This window comes from Phodopus roborovskii, unplaced genomic scaffold (genome assembly GCF_943737965.1).
Source record: "Phodopus roborovskii unplaced genomic scaffold, PHOROB, whole genome shotgun sequence".
NCBI lineage: Eukaryota > Metazoa > Chordata > Mammalia > Rodentia > Cricetidae > Phodopus > Phodopus roborovskii.
Genome location: NW_026126409.1, coordinates 439,191 through 466,786, shown reverse-complemented (window position 1 = coordinate 466,786; position 27,596 = coordinate 439,191). Strand labels below are relative to the sequence as shown.

The window sequence follows — 27,596 nt, the reverse complement described above, 5'->3', positions numbered from 1 at the left end:
TTACTCTTCACTGCTAGGATCATCACTGTTGTCCCCCAAGGGAAACTTCTGTGTGGGCTTCTGGGCTGCATACATCTGAGTCTCCATAGGGCACTCCTGACTCAGTATAGCCTGCAGCAAGAGACAAGTATAGATAGATTGTATAGCTTTGACCATCCTGTTTCCTGTCCACACTAGCACATCCAAGCTTAACGTCAGATGTAAGTATAGCATCATCCTCCTTCTGCCTTGTGGATAGGCTCAGGCCTTCCAAGGTACCTAGGCATATCAAGTCCAGTCAGGACAAACATCTGATATGCTTGTTCTTGAATCCTAGCATCAATAGGTATAAGGCATAGCAATAAGCTGCCTGAAATGGATGCTCTTCTGCCTATTCCTATTCCTTTGAGAAGCTTCTGCATCCTTCCTAAATCCATGAGCTCCTAGGACTGCTGAGGTATTCATGCTATAAGAAGAATGCAGTATCATATTAACTATATTATACAGTGTACAGGATCTTTTTACCTACAGACTTTTTTTTTTTTACTTTGAAAGCCATGGCCTGAGCTGAGAGATGACTCAGCAGGCATGAACACTTAACTCTGCAAGAGAAAAGACTGAGCTGGAATCCCCAACACCCATATAAAAGACTGTGCACTGGTAAATAGAGACTAGCAGGTCTTGGGAGCTCACTGGAAAGCCAGCCCAGACAAAGGGGCAAGCATCTTATTCACTGTCTCAATCCGACAACACTGTCCTCTTATACACTATCTTGCATACACCATACACAGATAAAAATAAATAAATGAGGTAATTTTTTTTAAATTACACCACCAGATAAGGATAAAGGCACATTCAAATGAATGAGCATGTGAGTGAATAGCTGAACATACTCAGTGGAATGCTGCTATTTATACAAGATATAGCTTAGTAAATTGAGTCTTGCTATAATAACCACATGATGCCTTTTACAGTCAGTATCCCGAACTCTTAGCATGATCTCACTTTTCTCTTTTTGTTTTGTTTTGATTTTTTAAGTAGATCTTATGAAATCCAGGCTAGCCTTTAATTCCATATGTGGCTAGGGACAACCCTGACCTTCTACCTCTACCTCCCAAATGCTGGGAGACCAGATATGCGTGACCATTCCTTCTTCACTTAAGATCCAGGTGATAGGGGACCTGGTTGCTTAGAGAAAGAAGGGAAAGGGAAGGATGTGTGTGTTAGGAGAAACAGAAATGCTACACAACAGAGAAATGGCCAGCAGAAAGGAAGTGAAGGGTCAGGGGAATCACAGGAAGAAACGGACATGTATTTTATCCAGAACTCAGGGTGCCTTACAAGTTTCTCCTCCTTAGCTGGGGGGTTCTGCAGGAAGCAGCAGAGAGGGGCGTAGATGATATTGATGACACCTATGGTGACCATGAGCCATGGGAAGCCAATGATCTGTACAACAGCACCCCCGGTAGATGGGCCTGTGGAAAAAATAAATCAAATTCCAAGTGTTTGTTGAATTAGGGAGATACTATGCTAGGAAAACTGGGTAACCACAGAGACTGTAACAGATTCCACTATGTTCAGATCCCTAAGAGAACAAGGCCTCTGGTTGCACATCCTTGTTAGCTACAATGTAGAGGGGAGACTAAGTCACTTAGGCCTGGGAGCTCCCATCTGCCCCCCAACCAACATACCAATAGCAAAGCCCATGCAAAAAGCCACATCAGCAATGGCGTAGACACTCCCATACACAGAGGTGTGGCGCAAGTCCACCAGATATCCCATGATGGGCATCAAAGAGGAATCCACCATGCCTGTGGCCAGAAGAAGCAGGTTGCTGTCAGTCAGTTTACCCATAGCTATAGCATCTCCCTCCACTCTGCCTCCATGACCTGCTTTCCCCACACTCAGCACCAACACAGGTCCAGGTAGGGACCACAAACCCACCTCTGCACATCTGCCAGCTTCTCTCCCATTCCAGGGAAAATGGGGAGGAAAGGAACCTGACCCAAAGGAAATTCTCAAAGGTTTCTTTTTGACTTTGAGGGCACTACTCACCTATGGCAAAGCCAAGGCCTGCATTGGGACCAATGAGACCAAAAATATTGTGAGCCAGAGGCACCTGGAAGGGGACAGAAGAAGAGATCCTGAGAGTGCCACTGGGATGGGGCACTGCGGGCCGAGTTTTCACATGACATGTATTTGAGACATGTGCTACCTCCTGTCTTAACCTCCTGGGGTAGCTGGCTTTAAAGACCTGCACCACCAAATCAAGTCCCAACATTTATTTGAAACCCTAACTTGGTAATCATTGTAGCAAAAAGACAAAAAAAAATGAGCCCCACAGTTCACAGCTCAACAATTGGAGAGACTGGTGGCATCATCTGGGTGCCAGAAGAGCAAGCTATGGCATGCATTCACCTTACTGAAAGCCTGCCCTTCCCTTTCAAGCAGTGTTCCTACCCTTTCCTCGGTACCTGTTACCCAACCCACCATTCCATCACACAGCCTTCAAAGGTTTAGCACGCCATTTAGCACTGACAACTCATCACACTTATGGGGCAACACCTCAAGAGGTGCTCATATTTATCAATGGCAGGGCTGACTTGCTGAGGGCCTTTCGTGTGCCCTCTTCATGCTGCAGTCTATGTAGACTACCTCACATATCCTGTGACATGCAAGCAGAGTCCTCCAGTGAGGATACTATGCAGAGGGTGACATGAGTAGCTCAGAGACACATAAATGGCAAGTGACAAAGCAAGGTGGAGGCCTGAGCCCATGCCTATCGCCAGGGTTCCAGCTCATCCTGGATGCAGTACCCAAAGCTCAGCAGCTCTGTCCTCACATCCCTTGAGCCTGGAGCCAAGTGGACTGACAAACAGACAGTCTCCACTGAGAACAGGAGACAGTAGAGGCCTGAGAGGGCAAAGGGCTCTTGAAGATGAAAATCCCTGCTTTCCTTCTTCTACCAAATGTCCTGGTTCTAGAGACTGAGCCATTGATGGCACCAGGCCTGGTGGCTGGTGGATACATAAAACACCATTGCCTGGCTGGCTCCAGAAATAGACAACAACATTTTCACTTCATGTCTATGAGCACAGCCTCGCACCTCCGGCTCCTCCCACCCACAGCCTATTCTTCTCCTTTTCCACCTCCTTTTGATGGCATGTCACTTCAGTGGATGGCATCTCATTTCCGTTCATGTAGAAATAGTTTTCTAGAAGTTCCTACCAAGTCAGCCTACCGCCCATTTGAAGGAAAATTATCCATGTCTCCTGTTCTTGTACTTACACAGAGCAAGCTGATGCCTACTGCCACCATTCCAACAAGGGAGCACAGCCACCTGGAAGAAGAGAGCCATCATCACACACTGTCTGCAGAGAGATGGCTGCTACTCACCACCTTGGCCAGCCCCACCCTCCCTAATTCAAGCAACGCCTTAGACTAGGGGAAGGAGCTTCATAGAGACAGAGAGCAGGAGCAGGCTGCAGCCTTTCTGTCCCTGTCCTTTTCTTGACCTCTTATCCTCCCTGACCTCACATCTCTTCTCATAGCCAGGTTGGGAGTAGTCCAGTGGGATTTGCTTGTTTCCCTTAGAACTGGTCTGTCGGTTCCAAATGCACTCGGCTCTAGGGAGATGTTCATGCACTTGATTACTATTGTCTGCCAGTTCAGGTTACTTCCTTTTTACAGCTTTTAATTATTATTATTTGTGTGGGGGGAGGGCAGATTGTGTGGAATGGGGTTGTTGTAAGAGGAAGCACATCACAGCATGTATGTGGAGGTCAAGGGACAACTTAGTGGAGCCAGTTCTCTCCTCTACCTTTATGTGGGTTCTGGGTATTGAACTTGGGTAACTAGGTTTTTACAGCCAGTGCCTTTACCCACTGGCCCATCGCTACAGCCCAGTTCAGACTCTACCTGCTTGTGGTATATGTGGTTTTACAAATGCATCTCAAAAACCACATGGAAATATGCATATCTCCTCATATCTAAAGCAGTGCTTTCAAATGTGTTTACTTCTTTGTACTGAGCTATAATGATAAAATTAAAATCAAAACTATCTCATCACTGTAGTAGGGGAAGAGAGAATCTACATTCATACTTCTTGCCACCCACCCCACACACACACACACTGTGGGCTTCTGATGTTCCTTTCTAGAATTCCCTAGGATTCCATGGAATAGAGCTTGGCAACTGCTTTTTTTTTCTCCAGCTGTTGGCTATTGGGGTGGCATTACCTCTTTAGCTGGAAATAAAGAGCTATATCTATGTAACCACTGCCTCTGGAAAGCAATCAGCCCAGGATAACCCATTCTCTATACTGTCCTCATCACCTGCCCATCAACCTCCCTCACAGCAATTTTTACCATTGTGGCCTAGAGTGTCTCAAAGAAGCTGTCCCAAGTACAGAAACAAGCTCAAAAGACACTGTTAAGTGATAGTTTAATCACTCTTCCACTTTGTCAGGCTACCTACCGACCCATCTTGTTGGCCAACACACCAAAAAGGTTCGTGCCAATGAGGTAGGCCACACTGGCAGGTAGGAAGGCCAGACCTGTGAAAGAACACAGAAGCTCACCTTAGGACAGGTTCAATTTAATGTAAAGCACCTAATTTCCTACAGTTCAGCAAAGTACCCCTGCCAACTCCAAGTCCCCAAACCACTTTGCTGTATGCTTTGAAGATCTTTGTGCAACTCAAGAGCAGTGGTTTCAGGACCCCACAGCCCTGCTTTCCTCAGAAACATGGCAGTTTTTAGCCTCAATATATTTAATATTCTCTCAGCTCCCAGGCTCTGACAAGTGACTTAGTAAGCCACTGGCATGTATAAGATTCACTTGGTTATCAGCACAAGAGTAGGAGCTTCCTGGGAAGTCAAATCCCTCACTTGTCTATGATCTGTCTTCTTACTGCTTTGCCTGTGGTCTTTGCCTTTCCAAGCCATGGCTCCAGCAGCTGAGTATAGCAGAGCTGTTACTATATCATGCCAGGTAACAGTGGGAGCAAGTTGGGAAATGTTTCATTAACTACCATCCTGGTCACATGCCTTTGAGATAACAGAGTAAGATGATCTGGAACACAGACTTCAGAGCATACACTTTGGGGTTCAGCATGTGGCTTGTCCACTTGTCAACTATGTGACTTGGAAATTTTACTTGTTATTTCTAAGTTCTCCCCCCATCCCTCCATCTCTTTCCCTCTGATGAGTATACCATTTGTCGTGTATTCTTAAGGCCAGTAATTTAACAGTAAATAAGATCAACACAGAACACAGAATGGCTAGAGAGATAGCTCAGTGGTCAAGAGCACAGGCTGTTCTTACTGAGGACACAGGTTTGACTCCCAGCACCCACATGGCTCACAACCATCTGTAACTCCAGTTTCTTGGGTACTAGGCACACATGTGGCGCATAAAACATACATATAGGCAAAGCATCCACATACATAAAATATAAAATATTTTTAAAAGATAAACATCGAAACAAATTCAGTGCAAGTCTATAATCCCAGTATGGGGGAGGACATAGCAAACACAGTGAAAATGTATTGTCTTCTCAATGAAAGCCTTTAGTCAAAGAAGGGAAGTGCTATTTTAAGAGAAAAATTTAAAAAGAAATAGAAAACACACAAATATTGGCATTTTCTCCAAAATCAAAATATATGCTTAATATATGTTCTTATCTACTATGACAGTGTCCATTAACCAATCAGGTAAGAATGCAAAGCCAGTTCTAACCACTGAGAGTGAGGCCCAGGAGCCCTGTGCAGGTGCTTGCTTGGCTAAGCGGTTAGCAGATAAGTGTTCATGTACCTTATTGCCTTGCAGAAGTACTTGGGATTATGTGGCCATTTTATTGAGATCCCCAATAACTTTTCTACTAGGCTGAGTAGAGAGCATTGTAAATTCAAGGTCTACATAGCAAGACTCTATCATAAAACAAAGAAGTAAACATAAAAGATGATCATAACTCAAAGGAAGCTCACATTTAAGGAGAGATTAATAACTAATGCTAAAATAATTTATTTTACTGTGCTAAATATTAATGCTAAAGTAAATGCTAAAACTTAAGTGAAGAAAATAATTTTGAAAAATGTGAAAGACATTTCATGTAGCCACATGTCAGGGTGACTAGATGAAAGACAACCATGTATTTGGGAAGCCAAGGAAAGGCTGAGGGTTGGTGCTGAAGCTGAGACCTTGTTTACCAAAAAAGAGAAGACAGAAACATGTGCAACACCTAACACAAGCTCAGAGGCCTAAAGAAGAAACCACATAGTGTGCCGCAGGCAAAGGAAGGCTGCCTGGTGCTGACACCTGTGAGCAGACAGCACATGAGAAGCTTTGGAAACAATAACAGCCCAGCCTGTGTTTTCTAAAGTGTCTTACAACAACAGGACAAGAGTGAAGGCAGAGACTCTCGCAAACCCTGGAGAAAAGGCAGTCTCCACTTCGAAGCAGAGGAGGGAGCAAAATTGTAAGTATTTTTTAAGGTGGAGTTGTAAAGCTCTCGCTCCTGTGGGGACATAATGAGAGTGAGAAGAGAGAAATTATGATAACTAAAGCTTCTTGTTTCAACCAACTGGGTGATGGGGAGGGGGAAGACCAGTGGGGAGGAGAAGTCAGGGGTACATAAAAGGTTGGAAACAACCACGGGGAGGAGCCAGACAGCAGATGCATAGGCAGGGCTCTAGGGAGAGGTCATGAACACACAAGCTCAGGACCAGCTGGTCTCTACTGGGCTTTTAGGATCATGGAAGTAGGGCTGAAGAGATTGCTCAGTGATTGGAAGTGCTTACTGGTCTTGCAAAGGATCTGACTTCTGTCCATAACAACCAGGTTGAGCGGCTCACACCTGCCTGTGCTCCAGAGAGGTCTGACCCCTTTGGCCTCTGCAAGTAGCTGCACCCACATGCTCAGGTCCACTGCCACACACAAATATTCATAATTACAAATAGAGACTTCTTAAGAGCACAAACTCTTTTTGTTTTAATATTGAAAATGGGTGGGATTTCCTGCAAAAGCTCAGGAAAAACGAATAGATATCCTAGTCTGCACAGAACAATATAGAACTCACTATGTGGACAAAGCTGGATCTGAACTCACAGAGATACCCACTCCCCCCACCCCGTCTCTGTCTCTGCCTCTGCCTCCTGCCAAGAATAAAGGTGTATGCCACCACACCCAGGTTAATAATTTTAGTTATATGAATCAGTGTGTGTCTGCTTGTAAATATGTGCACCATGTCTATATGTGTACCTTGTCCATGAAGCGTCATCAGAGGGCACCAGGTCCCCTAGAAATGGAGTTCCAGATCATTATGAGGCACTATGTATGTGCTGGTGATGAAACCCTAGTCCTCTGGAAGAGCAGGAAGTGCTATTAACCACTGAGCCATCTCTAGCCCAAGTTCTTATTGTTGAAAGGTAGCAAAGTACGAGAGAAGAAACTGATGAAGTGAGGGATGCAGCTAAGAAGGTGATGGGGAGTCACTGGAATGTTTCACCATCCCCAGAGAGAAGGCATTATCGAGGGCACAGATGCAAGAAAGTGGACAAATGATGACAGACCATAGGAGCCCCTTGCCCTGCCTTCTAAGAAAAGGCAATAGTTGAGCATGGTAAAGGTAGAGATGTAGAGTGTACAGAAGTCTCACTGGGGAAGTATAAAAACAACACAGTTGGTTTGGAAGGAAAAGTAGAGTATAATTAGCAGCATATAGGAAGACCATTAGATTTGTGCTCATCAATATTAGGTAAGAACTGGACATGATAACATATGCTTTCAATCCCAAATGCTCAGGAAGTTGAGGCAGGGAGACTACAGGTCCAAAGCCAGCCTGGGAAAGTTGGTGTGGCCTATCACAAAATAAAATTTAAAAGGCTGGAAATTTTGCTCAGTGGCAGAGTGTTTATCTAGCATATATGAGATCTATGTCTCTACTACTGCAATAATAAAGACAATGGGGATGGGTCTCAGTAGAGCACTTGCCTAGCATTCATGAGGCCCTGAGTTCAATTCCCAGCACTGCAAGAAATAAAATAAGATAAGGAAAAGCATCCTGGATGTGTTGTTGTACTGCTGCTCTATTCACTGTTCCTGACAGAGGCAAGACTAAAAGGTCTAACCAGGGCTAGGACTTTGCCAGAAGACAGTCTCTGAAGGAAAGAAGACTTTCAAAGGAAACGACACTAGTGCAGGACTCTAGAAGCCAAACTGCACTTGTTCGGCCGTGGGAGGGGAGGGCATGAGCAGTGATGGAAAAAAAAAAGAGACCTGAAGCCAGTGGATGACTGGCCTGAGGTTAAATTAAGCAAAGAACAGGAAGATGCTAACTAGTTTGCCTGGAACTGAAATTACAGAGGGGATGGATTAGGAGTGGTGTTAGTAGTTAAATTAAGAACAAAAGGATCACTGCATGAAAACAGCCGAGAAAGTGGGAGGCTTAGGTGTTAACACCCTCATCCACCAGGACAGTGAAGTCACTATTTCAGGACAGGAATAGCGTTGGAAAGAACAAGTGTGACAGTTTTTGTGGGAGAAAGGGTAACAAAGAGGTCAGTGGATGGCAGTAAAAGCTGATGGACTATAAGGATTCAGGGGTCTTTGAAAGTAAACAGGGAAGAAACTGTCTAGAAGCAACAAAAGAGAGCAAAGCCTCGAGGGGCAGACTGTCCACAGGGTACATACAGAGTAGGCTGTCATCAGGGACCCTCAGGATTCCGTGATGCTTTCAAGAAAGTATCCAGCTCTTCAGCAAGGGTGAGAGGTGCAGAGGAGAGGAAGATAGCATGCTGATACGTGCCAAGGTCAGGGAGTCCCACAAAACCCAGGATTTAGAAGGGCCATGGCATACTAGGTCAGGTCAAAAGAATCTTTTAAATAAAGGTTTGTAAATAGTTTGTATGTGAGACTCCCCCCCCCCAGGGGAAATTCATGTACTGGGGGCTTATTCCACAGAAGGTTTCTGTGGGAGGGGAAAAGGCCTTTTAGAGCAAGGCCTGTGGTGCAGATATAGTTCAGTTGGTAAAGTGCCTGCCTAGCATGAGCAAGAGGCCCTGGGTTCTGTCCTACAACTGGTCACATCACAGAATTCTGGAGGAGGGGGCAGAAGGATCAGAAGTTCATTCTCAATACACAGTGAGTTAGAAGCCACTATGTGAGACCCTGCTAAAGGTGCGGGGTGAGTCCTTTGATCATCAGAGGGGTTTTCCTAGGGACACATTAAGGGGCTCCCATGAACCTCTAGAATTTTTCTGAGGGTGGGTTGAAGGATGGGATTGCATCCTGAATTGTACGTGCTGCTAACATCCAGCACTATGTTATTTGTACCATTCACCTCCAAAGCTTCCTAAGTTTATTAAGTTAGCCCACCTCGGCTATGTTGTTATAAAAATAAAATTAATACAGGGACAGGGTGGTTGTGATTCGCCAAGAAAATACTACATAGGCTCTCAGCCCTCATCACAAAATCTTCTTTTTGTAGCAGTTGGAAGCTATTGCAAAGAAACACAGCTGGTCATAATGCAGAAAACAAGTAACTTTAAAGTGCCCGTTCCCAAATGAAGAGTGACATAGCCCTACACCCAAAGTTCAGAGAGCCTGTCCCCAAACAGGCAGAGTGACATAACCCTATACCCAAAACTCAGAGAACACAATACATAAGATTGTAAGAGTCTGAGGACAAGGCAACTGTCGTTATATGGCATGTTCAGATGTGATGGGAAGCTGCAACCATGAAATCTCAATAATATGGTTTTCTGCACAAGACCACACCGGTCAGTATTTCAGTATACATGGGGGAAGGGCTCACAAAGCTCCTCCCTAACTGAAGATCTCCAGGCATCAAAAGGAAAGACAAATAGCTTTCTTCAGAAGTGAGCCCCTTTGAAAATTGCCCCTGCCCAAGTAGTCAGTCCTACACCCATGACCATATGGACAACACTATTGGACTCAGTAGGATACACAAAAACACACATATATGCATGTACATGAACATGCAAATGTATACATACATGAGTGCACACACACTAAAACAATAATAATTAAAGAGAAGGCCATGGTTTTAAAGAGAGAATAGGGCAAAGTGGTAAGAATTAGAAAGGTTATGATAAAAATACATTGTAGCTATAAAATTATTTTAAAAAACGAATGCTTGTCGAAAATAAAAAATAAAACAAAAGAAGTGAGAACACACTGCATATCTTTTAGACTGTCTTGGCACACAAGAAGTTCCCTGTGAGTACTTGCCTTCATTATTGTGACCTGTGATAGGGTGGACCCAGGCATCTCACTTCAAGGCCAGGTGTCTCCTCTACACAAGCCCACCAGAATGACTTGTTGCCATCTCTGGCCTAAAGGTGTGCTTGGAACCAGTAGTGTGAGTCTCTTTGGGTCTCATAGCCCCTCCCTGTACCACTTTGAACCTCAAGGAAACAATGTAACCCAATAAAAAGTACCATGTCTCTGATTTCAAAGCCCAATGTAAACAGTTGGCCAGGGCCTGGCAGCCTCTTGTTTGCTTTTAATATTGTCTTCTAGGCAGCAGAAGTGGAGCATGCTGTCCTGTGTTTGCCTACTTTATCTGCACAGGGTGGCAATCTGCTTCAAACTATACCTGTTCATTTGTGTTTAATTGCTTTTGAAAGTTTAGAGGTAATAACTACTGAATGGTTTCGCTGATACATAGAGAGAGGAAGTTCGCTGGCCTAGCTCCCTGTCTGCTTGACATCCTTGTAAACTGTGTGAAATTTCCTAAGCGAGGTTTCCCTCAAACATGTACTTGTTCCATAGCACAGGACCCTAGCTGGTATTTCAGCAGTACTTTGTGTTCTAGGCTAATTAACACCCACAGGCTGTTTGTTCACAGCCTGTCTTCAAGGGTGGATTGCACATAGCTATGACTGTCAAGATGAATTCTTAGCTTAGTAAATCCTATAACCCATGCATTGCACTAACCTCCCTGAAATAAGTACAAAGACCAAGAAGTGAAAGATTTTTATAAATTTTACAAATGAAATGAAGACAGGTGTGGTGGTCTACACCTATAATCCCAGCACCAAGGAAGTTGAGATAAGAGGATTGGGAAGTCAAGATCTGTCCAAGCTGTATCGTGAGATCTTGTCTAAATAAATAAATATAAGAAAAGAAAAAAGCTGGGCTCTCCAGCATGATAATTGGTAAATGGCTGGGTGTAAGTTCAAACCAGAGTGCATCCATTTCCAAAGCCAGTGTTATCTTCTGTACTTGGCAGCAGTACCTAAAACCCATTAGCCATGTGGTACCAGGTCCAATTCAGACCACACATCACTCTCAACAGCTTTTACTGTTGTTGTTGTTATTTGTTTCGTTTGGTTTTTGCCTTTGCTTCTTCCTGCAAACTGGAGAAATGTTCTTCATGGGCACTGTTTTTATAAGGGTGATTAACAACAGGTATGGTGTATACCCTTGTTCCCTGGAAACTCATTAGAAATGTCACTTGTTCCATGGGATGCAGGGCACATGCCTCAAAGCCTAAGGTCCTAGGGAGATGGAAGCAAGAGGACCAAGAGTTCAAGGCTAAGTTGTCTACATATCCAGTCCAACGCCTGACTAGGCTGTGAGAAACCCAGTCCCAAAACAAAAACAGAATCACGAGGAAAAAAAAAAAAAAGATAGGTGTATAGCGCAGCCTGGCCTGGGACTTGTGATCCTCCTGCCTCAGCCTCCTTTAAGAAACCCTATCATTGTGTGCCATCATAACTGGGAGTCAGGGTGTCTCCCACTCCTTCGTCTGCTCTTAGGATCCTTTTCCTCCTACTGGGTTGCCTCACCCTGCTGTGATATGAGGTTCTGTCTTATTGTACCTTGTTATGCCATGTTCAGTGGACATCCCTTGGAGATCTATTCTTTTCTGAAGGGAAATGGAGGAGTGGATCTAGGGCAGAGACAAGATTTGTGGGGGGTATTGGAAGGAGTGGTGCAAACTGTGGTCAGGGTATATTGAAAACAAAAATAAAGTTGAAGAAAAGGAGTGGGGTGAAGTTGACTTGTTTTAGACAACTTACTTCGAAGCCCCAGTATCATCTAGAATGTGTAGAGTTTATAGATACAGACAGCACTGAGGAATTAGTATAAGATGCTGGTCCATGGTAACCAAGTGACCTGTAACTTGTAGGTGAGGCTGCTAATGATTGCTGGGGGATGGCTGCTCCAAGTTGTAGTGGCTCCCTAGTACCAGGAGCCAGAGTGTCCAGAACCTCTTTGGAAGAGATGTTATCTGCACTGATCATTGCCTAACTCAATTAATTGTCTTAGTCAGAGGCACTTACAGCCCAAGAAATTCAATTTGAAGTTAAGTGTACAGCTGGAGCCCTGCTTTGAATTGGTCCCTTAAAATTAGATTCTATATTTTTTTATGGTCCATGTGCTATATCCGGTTCTTATCAACTTTCCCGAAGCACCACAAACCTCTTCTGCCTGTAGGGATTGAGTTGTTTGCACGTAGCCTCTCTTGCCCCCTTGTCCTCAGGTTTCCTGAGAGAGGCCCAGGCATTCTCTCTAAGCTCACTCAAATCGCAAGGCCTCCATGAAGCAGAAGAGACTGAGGGCCTCTATTCTGGACCTGGATGGATGCTGAACACCCTTCATAGAGTATATAGGGCAACAGAAGGGTGTGTAGTGACAATGTGATTGGTTTTGATATGTACTTGATGGTTGTTGATTACCCTCAAAAAAACCCACATCACCTGCCTGGTGCCTTAGCCATTGGTGGGGACCCAGGTCACTTACCTAGCTGCCACTCAGGGGAGCACATGGTCTGCATCATCCAGATGGGCAGTGTGGGCTCCAGCATGGCAACTCCCATGTTGGCCAGGCAGATGGAACCTGAGAGACAGTTCTGTGAGCCAATGTGGCTGCCTGACTCTTCACACAGAAGGAAGTCATGCTCAGCTTACCTGCTGCTACCAGGATGTAAGGGTCTTTGAGAAGTGTCAGAAGTGGAGTTCCCATGGCATTCTGAGAAAACAAATAACATGAACCTTGCATTTCCACAGACTTCAGAAACTGTTTTCACAACATCTCAGATACAACCTTAGATATCATTGGCTCCTTTATTGTAAAAACCAAGAAACTTGGGTCTAGGGAAAGGATGTGACATGTCTGTTATCACAGCTAGGGACAGAGTCCATCTTGTGTTCAAGTCCTGAGACAATCATACATGTATTGGACATAATCCCTACCTCCAATGAATGGAAGCAAGGCCAGGATTGTCAGGAAGTGTTCAGGCCTTTCTACTATATCTCTCTGGAGACATTGTTTGATCCACAGGCAACATTTGACAACAGGCAGAGTGCTCCCTTTGGTCCATTCTGAGCTATACTGTGCAGCTGGGGAGCTTGAACACCCAATGACTAGTCTTGATTGCCCCTCTCTCATATATACCAGCTACACCTGGACCCCTCACCTTCCTGTTGTTACCTTTAACCAAATTACCAACCTTCTCATTCCCCTAATTCTCCATCTTACCTGTTCTTCAAGATCAAGTTCAAATTCTACCTTCCCACAGTGTCCCCTGACTGAAGAGTATTTCCTAAGCTCTTGTGTGCATTCTACTCTATCACATATGACATTTAACAGTCTGGATACAATAACCCCATACAATGCACACACAACAATGGATAAATACAGATGTGCCCAAGCCAAAATTATAATATTCTCATGCCATATACAAATCACAGTAAAGAAATGGATATAAATAGTAAACATATACACAAAGAAGTTAGCAAACATCACAGTTAAAGATATGTAATGATAACTGCCAGAGCTGGGGTATCTATAGTTCAGTGGTGGAGTGCTCTTCTGGGCTGGGCATAGCCCTGTGTTTAATTCCTACTACAGCACTGCCAGAAGTGGGGAAGGAGGAAGAGAGAAAAGGTCAGATGGAGAAGAAAACATTACTTCCAATATTATACAATGCATGTTCATGAAGTTATTAATTGAAGTATTCTTTGTGATGGCAACATACTGAAAACCCCCTAAATGCACAAATAGGAAACAGAAGGAAACATTTTCTTCCCTAATATGGATCATAAAACTACAAAACAATAAGGGTGTGGGGGGGTGGGGGGTGTGTTTTAGCATACATTAAGTGGGGAAGGAGAATGTAAAGAAGCATATAGAGTATGTTAGCTTTTAAGGAAGGAAGGGGGATAAGTGTAAGAAAACACATAAATCATTGGGAAAAAAACAAAAACAAAGAACAGAATTAAAGTGGTCACTTTCAAGAGATAGAGGTGAGAGAAGGAAAAGGAAAAATAGCAAAAGAGAAGTTAATATCCTTTGAATATATCTTTCTAGATAGCTTTGGCTCCTAGATGGTAATGGTCTATACCTCCCCAAAATACTATACTAATGTTATGAAGTGATTACATCCCTACTGACTCATACAACAAAGTATTCTACTACATTCAAGAAAAAATTCTTTATAGTCTTCCCACTGACATTCAGGCCACAGTAACACCATCTACAGTAAGTTCTTTCTATCAAAATTTGTAACAGATCTCATATCCTTGCTCTTCACATCTAGAATCTTCTCCAGCTCAGACACATGCTTGCCCTTCCAGTGGTATCCAATCCTTCTCTACTTCTGTTGTTACAATCCCTTCTCCTTGACTTCAGACAGTCTGACCCAGGAATGGTAGACACACTCTTCCCTTCTCATCTGGCATCACTGTTTCTGTCACACACACAAATGCCTACACACCAGCACCTCCTTAACCAGTGTCACATGCTGGGAAGCTCCTTGCTCAATGCTCTACCCAGACCCTCATAATATAGCTCCATCTGGATTTCTCAGAGTAACTTTGTCTTGAAGTCAGATAAACATAAATACTGATATTTCTTAACCATAACTGAATGGTGCTCAACTGTGGATGTTCTTATTTGTCTGGAGGTCTCCATCACATTTGTCATTCCATAGAAAACACCTAATTCTTTCTACAGCCTCACTTCTGTCTTCGTCTAATACCAAGCCAGACTCCTTTGCTACTCTAAGTGTAGGCCTGTCTGGAATCCAGATCTGGGGTTCAATTTCCTGACTTCCCTTTCTCCTGTGTTCAGCCATGCTATTTATTCCAGAGCAATGGAGTTTCATGTCCACTTACCTCAGAAGACACTTTGGAAGGCCATAGGATGCAAAGCTGGAGAGCTGAGAAAAAAGGGAGACCAAGGGACAGTTCTGTTTATTCACTAATTATCCAGTACACTACTAATGGCTGTGTAGCTTGACTCCCTCAGTTTCTTCATTTTTTTTTCCTAAAATTGGTCAGTCCTTGACCCATCTAAACATGTCAAGATAGACACCATGGCATCATGTATTTTCAACCTGAGCTGAGCTATTCTCTGCCTGGAAGTATCAGCATTGACCTACCTCCATCCAGAAGTGCCAGGAAGGCCAAGATGAGGAATGGAGAAGACTTGCCCACAAATTCGTACATCACACTTCCGAAAGGTGCTCCCACTGAAACGGAAGGCAGCACAGGCACCTGCAATGTAACTCTTCCCCATCACCCACTCAGCCTTTACTGAAGGCCTTGGGGCTCTAAGCACCACTGGAATTGGGGGTTCAGAGGTGGGAAGATTCAGTCTTGTCCTCAAGGAATTCCTTTCTACTAAATGAAATATAGCAGGGCAGGGATGGGAGAGGCAACAGGACAAGTAATTGAAATGGAGCAAAACGCTCAATAGTAAACAGTCTTGTGCCCAAAATACTGTGTAAGTCTAATGAAATAAGTCATGCAGGATGGTCATAAGCACTTTGCCAAGTCTATTACACCTGGGACCACGTGTAGGAACAACACTGTAGGGTCTGAATGGGGACACACATGGGGGTAAAAATTGATATTAATGCAGCAAGAGTATTTTGTGGGGAAATATAAAGATGAAGATCACTGAAGCAACACTAATCAAGGGTTCCAGGTATCCAGATTTGATGTAAACAGCAATAGCCGTGTTGGTTATTGAGAAACATGCTACTTTTTAGCAGAGAAGAAACACCAACATAGTAGTCTGTACTATGAAGGAGGAGGTGGGTGAAAGAGAACCTGTAGGAGGTTAGTGCCATGTTCAAACCATGGAAAAGGGAGCAGCTGACATTGAAGGGGCTCTGTGAGATGTAGCATGCTCTTTCTTGTAAAAGCAACTGTTATAAAGGACTCTAATATGACCTGCATCCAAGGCTGAGTATCCATATGGCTACTATCAAAGAACAGAGCTTTCTTTCCTCTCTTCTCTACCATGGTGGCTAGTAGGGCATAGACCTGGGAAGAAGGAGACTTGGGTCTTCCCCTTGGCAAGTTTGTAAACTCCCTGAGGGCAGGGTCTTTAACCTCTATGTCATCTGTGCCAGCATAGTGCCTGGCAGGGAGAGAATGCAAAAGGAAGCAGCTTGTAGAATTAGTCAGCATGAAGTCTAAACACATATTGTTTGGAGCTGGGACTTCTGAGTACAGAACATATGTGTCCTTATCCTGGCCCTGGCATTACTTTGGATAACTCCTTAATCTTTCTAATTCTCTTATCTAGCCTGGGGACAGCCATTCATAAGTCATAAGAATTGAAAAATGTTAGTTCTATGAAACCAGCAGAGACTCCGTTTTTTAGCGGAGCTAAAAAGCTAAGCCCAGCTCTCCTGTGGACAGCACCAGCTGTGCATGGAAGTAGAGATGAGGGAGGCAGTAATGTAGGGACATTCATTCCCTTGGACAGACTGGCCTTCAGGACTTTTCCAGATACTCATACACTGCACAGCTTCATACACTTTACACCTTTCCCTAGTGATCTTTCTGGAAGAGTCAACACAATTGGGCCAAGAAGGCAAGGAAAATACTTATGCATCTTCCATGACAGGAAAGTACCTGACTCCTACAGCCATCTTTGTGGAGTTTGCATCACCCCCATTTCCTGAATTCAGGATTCTGTCTAGGTGCTACTTACCCAGAAGGCCCAAAGCCAGCCCCCCCAAAGCAATTCCCATGGCTCTCCCTCTCTCGTGGTTGTCAGTATAGACACTGGCCAGCATCCCAAGTCCTGCACAGAAAAGAACAGCTGAAGTTGGCATATGGGAGGTTGCTGATTGCTTCTTACAGCCCTTGGTCCTAGCCTTATAATATCTTGATGACTGTCTTTGCTGGATATTTCATTGGAGGGGTTATAAAACATAGCTCATACTGCCTCCTACAGTTGCAACTCCCTCTTTCCCTACATGCAACTTATTTTTGTGCTGATATTGTTAATATTGTTAAAAAAATAAAAAGCCTTAGAGGAAGGATAATATAATAATACTATTGTCTAATTATTTCATGTTTCATAGGATTTTGTCATTTCCAAATATATTTCCTTGCATGAGGAGGTCACAGACCAGGCCAGGAAAAGAAAACATATTAGTGGACTATTGTATTCAGTGGTGCTCAAGGAAAAACTAGGCACCCTGGAGAGAGAACAGGCTGGCAACATGCAGCAACTGTGTTATCAGGCCATTCAGTTGTGTGAGAGGCATATCACAGCAGCAGTCTCATGAGATGCTGTGACTTCTTTGCTGAGAAATACTTTGAAAACTACGATGACATTACTGAAATAACTGTGTCTATTAAATAAAAGCAATGCAAAGGAAAGGCCATGAAGTGGGTGTAGATAAAGAACCTGACCTTGGCTCATTCTGATTTGAGCTAGTTGCACCTGCATAACATCTGAAGTTAACACAGGCCAGGGATCTATGGGCTCCTCCCACAAGTCCACAATCAGTTTTTCCTTAATTTCCTCAAATAAATTTTATGTAGTACCTGAAGTAGTTAAACAGTAGTAATAGTGGTGGTGGTGGTGGTGTGTGTGTGTGTGTGTGTGTGTGTGTGTGTGTGTGTGTGTGTTGCAGCATTACCTGCAACAGATGAAAATGAAGATCCAATGCCTTGAAGGGTTCGGGCCACAAATAGCAGGGCATAGGTGCCAGAGAAAGCAAACACTGCAGAAGAGAAGACTCAGAATGATCCAGGTTGGCATGAGGAGAACATTTTCCTCAGTGGTGTAGCCACTAGTAGGGTGTAAATAGTCCCTCACTCATGCTTCTATAAGTAAACCTAATTAAACTTGTTGGGTCACCAAAAAAGACAAGTAAATGGGGCTCATTGGGAAGAGGAAGATTATCTATGAGAGTCAGGGGGATAAAAGAAGGTAATTGGGGAGGGGGATGAACATGATCAAAAGTATAATGCATGACACAATCATAACAAAGCCCATTATTAGATATTAGGTTAATTATGCTGTCACAGTCAGATTTGGCAACTAACTTGAGGTAGCCCAGAGTCATCTGGGAAGAAGTAACCTCAGTTGAGGAATTACCTAGATCACATAGGCCTGTAGCCATGTCTGTTAGGCATTTTCTTGATTGCTAATTAATACAGGAGAGCACAGCCCAAGATGGGCAGTGCCATTCCTAGGCAGATGGTCCTGGATTGTGTAAGAAAGGTAGCTAAGCAGGCAATTAGAAGCAAGCTAGTAAGCCTCTTTCTTTCATGATCTCCACATCAGTTTCTGCCTCCCGGGTTCCAGACTTGGCTTTCCCCAACCATGAACTATACTCTGTAAGCCAAATAAACCTTTTTTTTTAAAAACAAAGTTGCTTTTGGTAACAATATTTTATCACATCAGCAAAAACCAAAGCAAGACATTAATAAAATAACATTTTTTTTTTTAGAGAGATGGCTCAGTGGGTAAAGGTGCTGGCTGTCAAGACTGCAACTTGAGTTTGATCCCTGGAACCCACATGGTAGGACAGAACCAATTGTTTTCAAGTTGTCCTTTGACCTTAATGTACTGAATGGCATTCATTGCATATAATAAATAAATAACATAATAAATAAACATCAGATTTTTCATAGAAAAAACAAGAATTAGCAAGCTGATCCAGATTCCATAAAGATGAGTCACTATTACATAGATCTTAAGCATGCATTATGAGATAAGACTCATGTTTCTCAGAATTAACATATTTAAATATAAAAGAAGAAAGCATGATGATATTTGTCTTTTGTTCTTGAAGTTAACTACTTAATCATTCCAATATTCAGTTAGGACTTATTTTAAACTGATGAAAAAGCTGAGAAGCCACAGATGCATAAATCAAATCAGTACAAAGTGGAAGGAAGGCGGGGTACTTCTTGCTGAGAGTCTGATATTCTACTAATTGGTACCTAACCCTACTCCTGGATCCTGCATTACATCATATTGGCCCCTAGCCATGGCTAGACCCTCCTGGGCCATCTGTTGTGTGCACCTCAAAGACCATAGACATTGGGTAGAAGACGTCTTACATTCTAGCTGACCTTTCCCCTTGGTGGAAGGTGCTTCCACAAAATCAAATTGGGGTTTATTAAATGATGCTGGGTACACTACTGGACTGGACTGGACTGATAGCAGATGTGAAAAAGGAGGAGCACATCCAGTTTGTGCCCTTGAAGACAGATTATCTACTTGAGACTAACACAATGAAATTGAGAGGCAAACTGGAGAGCGCTGTCTCAAACTAAATTACAGGTTTAGAGGCTGTGCTGGTAGTCCCAGACATCACTCATCCTTGACTCCCAAATGATATCTCAAAAAAATCCTTCCCTAGGTGCCTGATTCAGACAAACTTTAATCCTCCTGACCACTTATTATAGGTGTCTTTAGTTGTGTTTTATGATCTTCAGTTACAGCCCAACATGACCACACCCAACCACTCATGATCTCCCAAAAGCACACTTTCTTGGTCCCTCCTTTTTTGACCTCCAGTGCCCATTCTCAGATGTTCTAATATCTAGTATGCTCAAACCCCACTATTTTTATATCCTTAAAGAATGGAGTGGCCAATTTGTCTTTCATTACCTGGAACTTTTTTAGTGCCAGAACTAAAAGTCACATTGTGGAAAACCTCAATCCCAGGAAAATCAGGATAGTTGGTCACACTATTGAGAAAAACACAATCATTTTCCTTTTCTGTTTATTTGGTTGGGTTTGGGTTTTATTTATTTATTTATTTATTTATTTATTTATTTATTTATTTGAGATGGGATTTTTCTCTGTAACAGCTCTGACTGTGCTGGAACTCAATTTGTAGACCAGGCTAGCCTAAAATGCCCAGAGATCCACCTGCCTCTGCCTCCCAAGTGCTGGGATTAAAGGCATGAGCCACCACCACCTGACTCCTTTTCATTTTTCTAAATTAATATGGGCCATTATTTGTCTCCCAGTTACATCAAGAAGTCCCAGGGTGCAGCTTTGAGAGGAGTTATAAGCACGAGCAGCTTCTTAGTAACTTTGGTTTTTTGAGGCAGGGTCTCATGTAGCCTGGGCTAGCCTTGAACCCACTATAGCGAAAGATGACTCTGACCTTCTAAGCATCCTACTTCTAGCTCCCAAGTGCTAGGATTACAGGCATGTGCCAGCATGCTCAGTTCTTACTTATTATTTTATTCAAACCCAAAGTAAGACTTACATAGGCTATCCTAACAGCCAAATATATGTTCTTTCTAATAGAATTGGGCTAACTCAGTAGAGCAACACTAGTGACCTCATGTAAACCATAATTGTTATTTAACACATAAAGTTAGGTGAATAGAAAAGGTTTTTAATCTACTATCTCTTGGCAGAGGAGCAGGCAAAGGATTTTGTGCTAAATTGCTTGGGTCACTTCATCATCTTATTTTGCATGGTATGGTCATAATTCCCAAGACAACCACCACACCCTCCTCGAGACACCTAGAACATATTTCATTCTTTACATGTGTTCCAGAAAAAAAATTAATGAACTTATAAGTCACATTGGATGACTGTGTTCCTTAACACAGACTGTGTTCTCTAACGCAGACTGAACTTAGGGGAAACTAGTGAATACTGCTAACAAGTTTCTAACATTTTTTCTTATGAGCAAATTCTGTTCTTTCATCACTTCATACTTGTGCACTTTGGTCCTCACCCCACCACCCTCTCCCATTTTCCTCTGAACCCAACCAGCCCTTCCACCCCATGAATCTCTTGCCTTCATTTACTGGTTTTGGTTTTGTTTAGTGTCCCACAGAGTTTGATGAGGGCCTTGTCTGTGACCCTGAGTGTAGAACTAAGCAGTAGAGCCTGGTGACTTCATTTTCTTTCATTCTGTTATAATTACCCAAGAGAATTTCCAGTTCTCAGCAAAAGCATCCCATTTCAAGCTCTTGCACTTCAGACTTCCTTTCATCTCTAAGTGCAACTAATTTTCATCAAACTTTGGGTTGGGTTACTGTAGAGGAAAGAAAAGCTGAGAAGGGGGAATAACAAGGATGTGTGATAGAAAACTAAGAAAAAAATCAAGAGGGAGAAGCTGTGCAGTTTGGAGCAAGGAGTTAGCACAGGCAGTAGGAACCAAAGGAAGATCTGCAGGTGCCTTCCCTGCATTAATTCCCTGAAAGTGGACAACTCACCTCGGTGCTTCGTCCCTTCACATCTCCGGGTCACACGTCAGGCTTGTTCATCTCACTGTTTTGATCCCACTTCCACATTATTGGGAACATAAAGCTGGTACTGGACAGGCTTTGTCATTTACTCACCTGTTTCTCTAGCAAATTTACTTTCCTAGGGTATTACCCTTAATGTCCTTCGTTGGGCAAAAAGTAGGATTTGGGGACTTTTCTAGTTACTATGATACAATGTTCTTTTGTTGTTGTTAGCCACCCTTACCATAGCATACCAAAATAATACCTTTACCATAGCACATTAAATTAATACTATTTCTTTTTAAAAGATTGAAGGCTTGTAGTAAGCTTGCTCAAGAGATTAGTTACACACACACACACACACACACACACACACACACACACACGTATATCCCATAGTGTATACATTCAAACAGCTGTCATGATTTAGAATCCTTTCTCCTGTAGAAGAGGAGAATGATTCCAACTAGAGGAGGTGGTTACTAAGACTATCCCAGCCCTGTTCAAATGACTTCAAAACTTTTCAGTCAGTGTCCCAGTTGACTTGTTCAGATGTCCTGTTTTCCTCTGGGTAACTCAATCCTGCTCCCTTACACTACATTTACATGATGGAATCAAATATGCTTAGTGAATGGAAGCAAATGACTTACTTAGTGTGGAGAGAAACATGATCATAAAGCCAGCAAACATGGGGATGTGATAGCCAATCCTAAAACGGAAGTGAACAAAGAAAGATGGTGTTGAAGTAGGCATTCGTGTTTTTGTTTGTTTGTTTGTTTTCATCTCAGTAGGAACAGAGATAGGGTTAACCTGGGAGCATGCTTTTCATATGTGAATGCATACACATCAATGAACAAACATGTAAATCTACCCATAAAAGACCCAAATTATCCTCTCCAGAAAAGGTATCTCTCAAAACCTCAGGATCATCCTAGATGAGATTTCTCGGAAGCCAGAGCTTCAAACTATATTCAGACTGTCTTTTTCACTCTTCCATCCCATTCAAGCCATGCTCTCCAACCTCCAGCTATTCTTGGTATTCAATATTCACATCACTAAGAAAGTGTGACGCCTGTAACACTTCACCAATAACCTATTATCCTTGGGATAACAAGCTTCCAAACTTCCAGCTCCCTTCGGCATCAGAGCATTTTTTTCTCTTATAGCAACCTATACCATAGCTCTCAACCCATGAGTCATGATCCATTTGAGGATGGAATGATCCTTTCACAGTGGTCACACATCAGATATCTTGCATATTAGATATTCACATTACAACTCGTAACAGTAGCAAAACTACAGTCATGAAGTAGCAATGCAATAATTGTATGGTTGGGGGTCAGCACAACAAGAAGAACTATATTAAAGGGTTACAACACTAGGAAGGCTGAGAACCATTGACCTATATGAGACCCGGAACTCTGTGCTAAGCCCAAGTCTGTACTATGTGGATGGGACACTGTGGCATTTGAATAAGAATGGCACCCATAGGCTGTTTGAACACTTAGTCACAAAGGAGTGCCACTTTAAAAAGATTAGAAGGTTTAAGGGGTGTGGTCTTGTTGGAGCAAGTGTGTCACTGGGAGTGGGCTTTCAAGTCCATGCCAACTCCAGAGTGTCTCTCTCTCTCTCTCTCTCTCTCTCTCTCTCTCTCTCTCTCTCTCTCTCTCTGCTTATGGATCAGGATGTAGCTCTCAGCTACTACTCCAGTACCTACTTGCCACCATGTTTCATGCCATGATGATAATAGACTAAACTTCCAAAATTGTAAGCAAGACCTGAATTTAAATGCTTTCTCTTACAAAAGTTGCCTTGATTGTGGTGTGTCTCTTCACAGCAATAGAGCAGTGACTAAGACAGACACTGTAACTACTGAATTACCTGTTGGTAAGAGGTCCTACAAATGGGTTGACCAGAAGTTGCATCAAAGCCTTTGAAGCAAATAGAACCCCAACCCGGATGTTTTCTTCTTCCAAGAACTCTATCCCTTGCAAGCAGTTGTTTTTAGGTGCTGATCCAGCTTCAGTGACTGGAGAAGGGATGGTGCCATTTGTCCATGCTATATGGAAGGGCACATGCTCTTCTACAGTCATGGTGGTGTTGTCAGAGAAGGAGAGTGTGGTGGAGAAGGCAGGAGAGGTGAGTGCTTGCTGAGAGCTTATAGGAGGACCCCTATGCAAAGAAGAGTTGACGTCTCTGAACTCTGTTGCATACAGGAAGGTAGGCACAATGGGCACTGAAAATCAATGAGGATATGTAAGGAAACTCAAAGACAGAGATCCTTTTTTTTAACAATAGAAAAATACTGTCCACTGGTTTATTTGTTCAAATGTGCAATAGGCTATTTACAAATAAGCAGATCTCCAACGATAAAAATGGCAAATCTATCAACTGTTTGACATCTAAATGAAAACAAATTATTAAGGCACATTTGATCTGTGAGTTGAAAACAAACATTCTGGTGTAATAACAGATTCATTTCACTTTTGTTCCCAAAACACATGAGCATCAAAATGATCACAGAACACTTAATATTTAGTAAGATGGGGACGTAAAAATTAAAAATGAGGAAAAAGTATTTTCAAAAGGAAATTTTTGGAGATCGTTTTACTGCAAATAAAACATTCTAATCACACTTATGGCACACATAAATACTAGTAACTGACAAGTACTCAAAATGGAAGAAATCTAAATAATGGGTATTAAATAAATTAAAGGTATTTAAGATAAACAAGATAGGACAAAACAGTAATTAAAAAAATGAAGTGACCATCTCCACCCACAACACAGGATCAAGAGAACAGAGCCCCAATTTTCCCCCTCACATTTTCATTAGGGGTTTGTCTGTTTAGCTTGCCTTTTACCATTAGTAAGTCCAAAGGCATTACTATGAGGTCTGGTTTTATGCAGAAGAAGACTCCTATGCGACATCATTTAAAGCCTACTCAAGATCACACATGCTCAAATCGTCCTATTAGCTAAAGAACCAAATTCTAGCTACCATATAGTTAAAATTTATGAATTTGTGGCATCCTTACTGGTTAATTCACCTACTTGTAAATAATTATACATAACCTGAGAACCAATATTGATGATGACCTATAATGATTTTCACATATGGGTGCAAAATAGGAAAAATAATGGTCACCCAATTCACATATTCCAGCTGAAGTAGAACAAAGCTGGTTCTGCCTCTTTGTATCAGCTCCAAGATGACCAGAGGGCTGGCAAGGCTAAGGTTCTGGCAGTGTGGTATGAGAAACTCTGGCTCTGAGGCAGTTCACGGGTGTTGAATTCCAGCCCCAGAATTTGCCACTGCAAATTTTGGACATGTCATTTAACATCTTTAAGCTTTTTGTAAAAGAGACAGAACCTATTAAGACACATTTATGACAAGATTTAATGTTTTTGGTGAAGTGAAGAGTATATAAGCATATTTCACTTTAATTCAAAGATTCCTTATTTGCTATTTCAGTGTTTGTGAGAATTGTATTAATATAATTATAGAACCAGAAGAAATGAGTATTGACTGTATTGGATTGTCTACTTGTCACAAGATGACTCTTCTTTAAAGCATATATTTCACCCAGGAGAGACAACTTGCTAGTACTTATGGTACTTATGCTTCTGTAATATCATGTAAAAATTAATGAAATGTCAGTCAGAAAAGGTGGGACTGTGGGCAATGAATTGCAAACAATATCAGGCCTGGTAAGGACTTGAATGTCCTATGTTTGCAAAGAAGAGGCTGGAAAAGCATCCTAGGAAAACCTTGCTCACTGCCCCAGGTGGATCCAGGGTTATCAGCAACCATGGGAAGACACATGGTGAAGAAGTTACATTCTGGCTTAGGTCTTCTTTTCCTGACAGGCACCTCTGAACCTGTTTTTGTTTGGTCCTCTGGAGTCATTAGTCTGAAGTTGACAGCCTTCAGACCCTGCTGCCTACTGTTCTCTCCAGCCCTCCAATCTCCATGTTGTTTCCATATGAAAAACTTAACAAGTCTTCTCATTGATGAAATCAAACAGGGTTCATGCTGCCCGCTGTGACCCAAAGCAGATACACCCTCACACAAAAAGCCCCAAACGTACCCACCACAGTGAGCAGCATGTTGTCCAGGAGCAGAGCCACAAACACTACCACCAGTACCAGCTGTGGGGACTCTCTCCCTTCCTTCAGCACCCGTCGAGGAGCACCCAGAACAGCCTGAAACATGGTAGGCCTTCAGAGGACTGGGCTGGGTAGGGAATGGGAAAACAGGGGTCTTCTCCAGGTGGTTAGGAACGTTCCTGGACAGATGTGGGTCTTCTGTCACCTTTATAGAAGAAGAGGAAGTCTGCCTGGTCCAGTAAAGCTCACTGTTCAAATCAAAAATGGGAAGGGTTGCAAGTAGCAAACGAGTTTGAATTTTCCATGCCTGTCTGCTCATTTCTTGTATAATCCCAATAATTTCATATTTCCCACACCACCTTGAAGGAAACTTTGCTTACCAGGGATTTATGTGTGAAATTGCACACACTGCATTGAACAGCCTCCACAGATGACCAAATGACAGACATCAGCCTTTCGTATGAATGGTGTGGGCATCACCTGAACTATTACATTCTCTTTTCCACTCATTTTTAAATCATTGTAATTTTGAAATAACTTTTTAAGAGTTCCTTCATGAGTCAGGCATGGTGGTGCACACCTGTAATCCCAGCACTTTGGAGGTGAAGCTAGGAGGAAGCCAGGAGGACTGAGGCCAGCCTGAACTACATAGAGATCCAGGTCACAGCTACACAGCAAGACCTTGCCTCAAAAATAACATTAATGCAAATAAAGGTAACCTTATGACTATGCAGAAAAAAGTTTTATGTTCATCACCACTCAAAAATTATGGTATAAGAGACTGCAAAATTGTGTGTCACCCAGGCTGTATATCCACTGACGAGCATTAGCATTAACCAGAAACAAAACAGTAAAAGGAAAAAAAAAAAAAAGACTCAGGAGCTGGAAAGATTTGTCCTGTGTTACATAATTGCTATCAAATGGAGATAAAATCCCAAGCATCTTAATTCATATATTTGCATATATTCATATATTCATATATTGTGGCTGTACATTGGAATTAATTGTATTCTTGTATTTAAACTAGATTGCTGCCTAAATAAGACACTTTAACAATGAATTCCCTAAGGAGTTCTGTATCAGTAGTTTCCTATTTATGCTATCATCACATGATCCTTGTCTAACCTCAGGGAATTGAAATTTCTGAGATGATTCCATTTGCTCTTTATGAGGCTTCTGTTAGAGTGCCAACAATACTAATACAGTAACACTGAAAATAGACTACTGTCATAAAATGTATAATATGGAGAAGATGTTACATTCATAGCTTGACATTTGTACATAAAAACATAGCTTATTTTTTAAAAGACTAGAAAGATGGACATTCAAGTGCTGGTTACTTATCACCAGGGATTTTACTCTTTTCTTTGTTTATCATTTCAAAATATTCTATAGTGAACCAGTTTCATAAAACAAACAGTAAATAATTTTGAATATTATCTATGGGCTTAAATGTTAGCCTCAAATAGCAAAAGTACCCCAGGCACTGAGAAGGTGTCTTCTATGCCCCAGGCTAGAAGAATATCTTCCACACTACAATTCAAGGAGCAAGCTCCCAAGTGAAACAAATTTCCAGATAATGTTGACCCAGGAACCACATACCTGGGAGCCTTCACATTTTCGTATAGTGAGAAATGTTGAACTACAAACTTACTTAATACACATAGAATGAAAATAAGGAAAGAGTAAAAAAAAAAAAAAAAGCAACAAAAATAAAGTTATTAGAGTAAAATAAGTAGGGAGAGATTAAAATAAATCAAAAAAGCAAAATATCTGTCAATCCGTCAGTAATAAACTGAACAGTCAAAATGCTCTAATAAGAAACAGAAATTTTGAGAAAGAATTACATTTGTCCAAAAAAAAAAAAAACAAAAACAAAAAAAAAAACACCTTACCTTACCTTACAGTTCATCTTGATGTGAGGCATTCAGAGAGAAATTGGCAGCTATTGGCAAGACAGCTGAGAGTCTGTGCTCTGAAAGTGGATGTGCAGATGGATTTATTGCGGCTTGTTATCTGAG

The 27,596-nt window shown here is 42.3% G+C and overlaps 1 protein-coding gene across 2 annotated transcripts; it reads right to left on the bottom strand.

Annotated features, from left to right (window-relative positions):
- Window positions 1-27,596, bottom strand: Slc18a1 (solute carrier family 18 member A1). Of its 2 annotated transcripts, XM_051181915.1 has the most exons (16): window positions 27,476-27,596; window positions 25,557-25,823; window positions 23,347-23,701; window positions 22,116-22,174; window positions 17,895-17,978; window positions 16,955-17,047; window positions 15,390-15,479; window positions 15,124-15,167; window positions 12,916-12,976; window positions 12,749-12,844; window positions 4,456-4,534; window positions 3,268-3,319; window positions 2,035-2,098; window positions 1,671-1,790; window positions 1,321-1,454; window positions 1-111 (listed from the first exon to the last, which is right to left on the bottom strand). In XM_051181915.1, exons 2-16 carry the CDS (start codon window positions 25,678-25,680, stop codon window positions 1-3), a joined length of 1,566 nt encoding a protein of 521 aa, XP_051037872.1. In that variant the 5' UTR covers window positions 25,681-25,823; window positions 27,476-27,596. The 2 variants fall into 2 exon arrangements, with proteins under 2 accessions (XP_051037872.1, XP_051037873.1); XM_051181916.1 differs by lacking the exon at window positions 1,321-1,454 and having other exon boundaries at window positions 16-111.

Bases quoted from the DNA above. Each gene is read 5' to 3' on its own strand.
- Slc18a1 (XM_051181915.1), bottom strand. From the start codon at position 25,680: ATGTTTCAGGCTGTTCTGGGTGCTCCTCGACGGGTGCTGAAGGAAGGG. The intron at 12,845-12,915 runs GTAAGCTGAGCA...ACTGTCTCTCAG, and splicing joins TTACATCCTGGTAGCAGCAG to GTTCCATCTGCCTGGCCAAC. The intron at 1,791-2,034 runs GTGAGTAGTGCC...TTCTGGCCACAG, and splicing joins AGGCCTTGGCTTTGCCATAG to GCATGGTGGATTCCTCTTTG.